The 4,209-nt window shown below is 35.9% G+C and overlaps 1 protein-coding gene across 1 annotated transcript; it reads left to right on the top strand.

The window, feature by feature from the left end:
- The first annotated feature begins 949 nt into the window (after positions 1 to 949).
- Gasu_64800 (archaeal ATPase) lies at positions 950 to 2,774 on the top strand. The gene is made up of 2 exons (XM_005702323.1): positions 950 to 1,651; positions 1,856 to 2,774. The coding sequence occupies exons 1-2, from the start codon at positions 979 to 981 to the stop codon at positions 2,140 to 2,142; spliced, it is 960 nt and encodes a 319-aa protein (XP_005702380.1). The 5' UTR covers positions 950 to 978; the 3' UTR covers positions 2,143 to 2,774.
- The last annotated feature ends 1,435 nt before the right edge of the window (positions 2,775 to 4,209 follow it).

The following is a 4,209-nucleotide window of genomic DNA, read 5'->3' as shown; positions in this document are numbered from 1 at the left end:
TAACGGTATGACCGCCCGTGAAATTGTAGAATTCACGGACGCAGCGATGAAGCAACCTGACGTTTTGACCTTTGTCCAGTATCTTCTCGAACAATTTCAGAAACAATATTTATTTTTGATGATAGACGAACTTCGCCACCTGAGTTACCTCACCAAATACTATAGTGAACTCGACGAGAAACAGTTTATCGAGTCTGACCGAAAATATGTACCTTTTCGGCAGTTTTTCCGCGTTTTGCGTGATTTGTTGATTACAGGAAAGGTAATCGTCTATTTGGCAGGTCGAACCGATGAAATCTCAGCCCGCCGGACTGATGCCCTCTCGAGTGGCTTGAGTCTCCATATGTTGCGGCTGAATCCCTTTAACCCAATGATATTGGTGAATATCTTGAGGTGGCAACTTATGATGGAAAGTCCTTGAAGGACTGGTTGTTGCCCTCTGATGATTTACAACATCGATTCGTAGAATTGTTGAAAAAGAAGACAGGAGGTATTCCGTTGATTGTAAGGAATACTTTACTAGCCCTAGTAGGGAAACTTGCAAACTTATCTCAACCTGTTATCAACAATGACAATATGGAACCCTTATTAGATAGAATCTTTCGCTTGGTACTACTAGAGTCGGTGACGATTATTATTCCGGAGATACCTGATTCCGCAACCCTTCTTCGATATCAATTTGTCCTTTTGAATTATCTGCTCGGAACAATTTTTCCAATTAACTTTATAGTTACTATATGTGGAACGAAAACTTATTTGATGGACTTGGTTGCAACTTTTGGGTTTTATTCTGAAAGTTGTGGAACTGATGGAATTGATATGGGCACCGAATTCAAGATTGGTTGTTGTGAATTTATATTGAGAGCTCATAGCAACTATAACTTTTTCCGTGAGGCTACTGAACTCTTTCCTTTATCTCCGTTTAGTTATATTTCCGACGCTTCAACAGCACGTTGAGTCTTCTTTGAATTTGTATTTATGAAGATCTTTCGTTTTCGCTTATTAACTTTTCTTCATTCTAATTCCTCGCCTATTGTACATTCTGCTATTCCAGGAATTTTCCAAGGTTCTTTTATTGAGCAGGACAATGTTTCTTATTCTATGGAATCAACAAAATCTAATGATATACCCATCTTGAGAAATGTCTCTGATTCATTTTCTGACTATTATAGAAAATATTTACAACGTTGTGGTATTCTTGTTCCAAAAGATGGCAATTCTAGTGGCCCTGATGCATATGTTATATTTCATAATGGACAAACACGTTATGTTGTTGGATTTTTATTCAAATTTTATCACAAAACTGAATTTTCGAAAACAAATATTAAGGAGGAAGCAGAACAATTTTTCCAAGAAGTTATTTCCGTTTTGAATGACGAATCTTTTTCATCTGTTCAACTTTGTTTTCAGTTTGTGGTGGTAGTTTGTACTAGATATGATCGATCTGTAGGTTTCTCTGTTGAAGAACAAAACATTGTTGAAGATGCAAGTGGTTTTGTGACTCAACATTCTTCGGGATCAACTTTGAATGAAAGTAGTCGATCATGTCTGCAACTGGTAGTTGTTTCTCAAAGGAACCTTGAAATATATTTGGGAAGAGATAATGTCGAAATTTTGAGGAAAATTGGGGAAGCAAACCGAGGAGAGTTTAGTAAAAACTTTTCAGAATGGTGTAAAACTATCTTTGAGTCGATGTCTAATGAATATGTTTCATCTTTGGAAGCTGAACAATCAAATGTTACTTCAAGAGTGTCTTGAAATATAAGACCGAGAACAAATGATGAGAATAGGATGCAAATGGAAGAGCTTCAAAGTGCTGTGCAAGTGGAAGAAGGAGATACACGAGGAGAATAAGGGGCTGCAGCATCGAGTTCTTTGTCTTCGTCATTTGATTGGAATACTTTTCTAAGAGAACGTTATGGCTTCACGGAAGCTTCGTTTATTGAGCGCTATGCACGTCAACTGCGAGTGTTTAGTCCAAGAAGCTTTTCACATTTGGACGACTCTACTTTATTAATCTTTGGTATAGCTCCTAGAGACGTTATTTTGATTCTTCGTGGCATCCATGAGTTTCTTGAAGAGGAGATGAAACACTTAACATGGTTTTATTGGAAAATGCTTGCAAAAGGCTGGTTGATCTAAGTTCTCAAGTCCAAACAAAGTCTTAAGAAATTTTTTTATCTTCCAAATAGCGAGAGTGGTATTGATTGAACTTTACATTTGTGATACGACGCTTGAGCTATGGCAATATATACTTTGTGTATTTATCCAGTAGTTTCAGAGAATACTGCTGAAAAGGAAACAGACTAAATAATAGAGAACTGCGTGGCTTGAAATTGGAAAAACAATAAGATCACTTTCTGCAACAGTTTATTCTTCGATGGAGAAACTATAATAACTTGTCTGAGAAGCGTTGATATCATTCAAATGAGTTTCTACGACAACTATTATGTTAAATACTAAGGATAGTGTAGTGAACTGTACACTGAATTGTGATGCCTCTTGCGATGACCTGAGAGTTGTTGCGGAAATAATATCCTTAGTAGTGAATTCCCTGTTGTGACTTCTTTTCTTATTGTATAACAGTAGAACCAGAATATTTACAAGATTTTCAACTAGTGTGGGATCATTTATGAAGAATGCCAGCAAACTTGATTCTCTTTTTTCGGACAATATTCCTGTTCAACACTTCTACATAGCAAGACCTTGGCTACGTTGCCATTGATTGGATCATAGTATGAAGAATATTGCCACATAAAAGAGAAAGTTTGTGTAGATACACTATAAGTGAAAGCAACCGTTCAGAAAAAAAATTTGTGTATTTTGACTAATTGAAAATAGACAAAATATCTATTCAATGAATGCCATTGTAGCATTGGATTTTCTGCTTGTAAACATGCCATCTTTATGGCATTTTGACTGTTATACTAAAATAATGTTTGTCTCACAATTTCAAACCTTTTGTTTCCTACTTTACATATGTGGCATTTCAAGTATCTTGACTTTCTTTACTAATGTGGGAAAGGAACTGACAACCTCAGACACAATAAAATTGGCGACCCTTTTCTACCAACACTTGAAAACGTTTTTTTAATAAACAGTGAGTTTCAAAAATATATCCAAGCACTCGAAGTCCAACTTGCAAGTAAGGTTTTGGAGTCACGAGTTGTACAGTTTCCAAGTTTTGATTTTTCCAAGTGCACATCCTACATTCTTTATACGATTCTTTCTGTTACTATCGCGTACAATTCTTCAAAGAGTACAAGAATCCTCTCTTTTCTTCAAGCTTGTAAAAAAACTCTCAGAGAAATTTTCAAGTGGCTTGGAGACAACAAAGACATCTACTTTGTAAAAGAAAGTGAACGAGAAACATTTGCTTGACGTTAGACAAAGATCTTCAAAGAGACTATAACGATGCAAGTCAAAGTCGAACAATTGAGACAAACTCAAGTGGTCGTTCTCAAACAACACAAAGACAAGATTGAAATTTCTCGTACAAAACTCAATAGCAGAGGCAGCTGTTCAACGATATAACAAAACCGTCTGTCCTAGTGGTTTTTGCCCATACTAGGGTTACGGTCTCTGCGACTATGCAGAGTTTTGTAGACATACTTCCTGTTCATGGCTTTGAATTCATGACTGCTTTTGGGAATGTCTAAACACTACTAGTGTATGTTGATAATGTGGCACGACAAACTTGCAAAATGCTCATTGACTTGCGATACCTTTTTCTGTTCTAGTAATGCTTCTAATACAATATATTCAGTCGTTGATTTATTTCCATTTCTATCTTTTGTTTACTATAAAAGTTCTTTGCTCATATTAATACTTCAAAGTACCACTGAGAAGCAAAACACTCGTTTTTATAAACCAAATTGATTAGTCGTCATACACTCGACAGTTTCCAAGTGTCTGCCAATTTTAGTTAGGTTTGTGTGCCCATTCAGACTAGGATCATTAACAGTTCGCTATTGTGTAACTTCGAAAATTTATGTTTGAATATTTTCTTTATCAACAAAGAAGATGCACCCAGATAAGAAAGATTCATCTACTTTCCATGTTTTATTGTTTATTAACTAAATCATAAAGCAAATGCAACACAACGAGAAAGACGAGAAAACAAGCAAAGAGAACAACATGCTTCGTTAGTCTTAAGTTTCACTGGAATCTGATCGACTCTTCTTTCCATTATGCTTACGAAGAACATAG

The sequence above is a fragment of the Galdieria sulphuraria genome (genome assembly GCF_000341285.1).
Source record: "Galdieria sulphuraria unplaced genomic scaffold scaf_274, whole genome shotgun sequence".
NCBI lineage: Eukaryota > Rhodophyta > Bangiophyceae > Galdieriales > Galdieriaceae > Galdieria > Galdieria sulphuraria.
This window is presented reverse-complemented; position numbering and strand designations above follow the sequence as displayed.

Excerpts from the sequence above, each read along its gene's own strand:
- Gasu_64800 (XM_005702323.1), top strand. The coding sequence starts at position 979 with ATGAAGATCTTTCGTTTTCGCTTATTAACTTTTCTTCATTCTAATTCC. Across the intron at positions 1,652-1,855 it reads AGCAAACCGAGGAGAGTTTA|GGGCTGCAGCATCGAGTTCT; the intron begins GTAAAAACTTTT and ends GAGGAGAATAAG.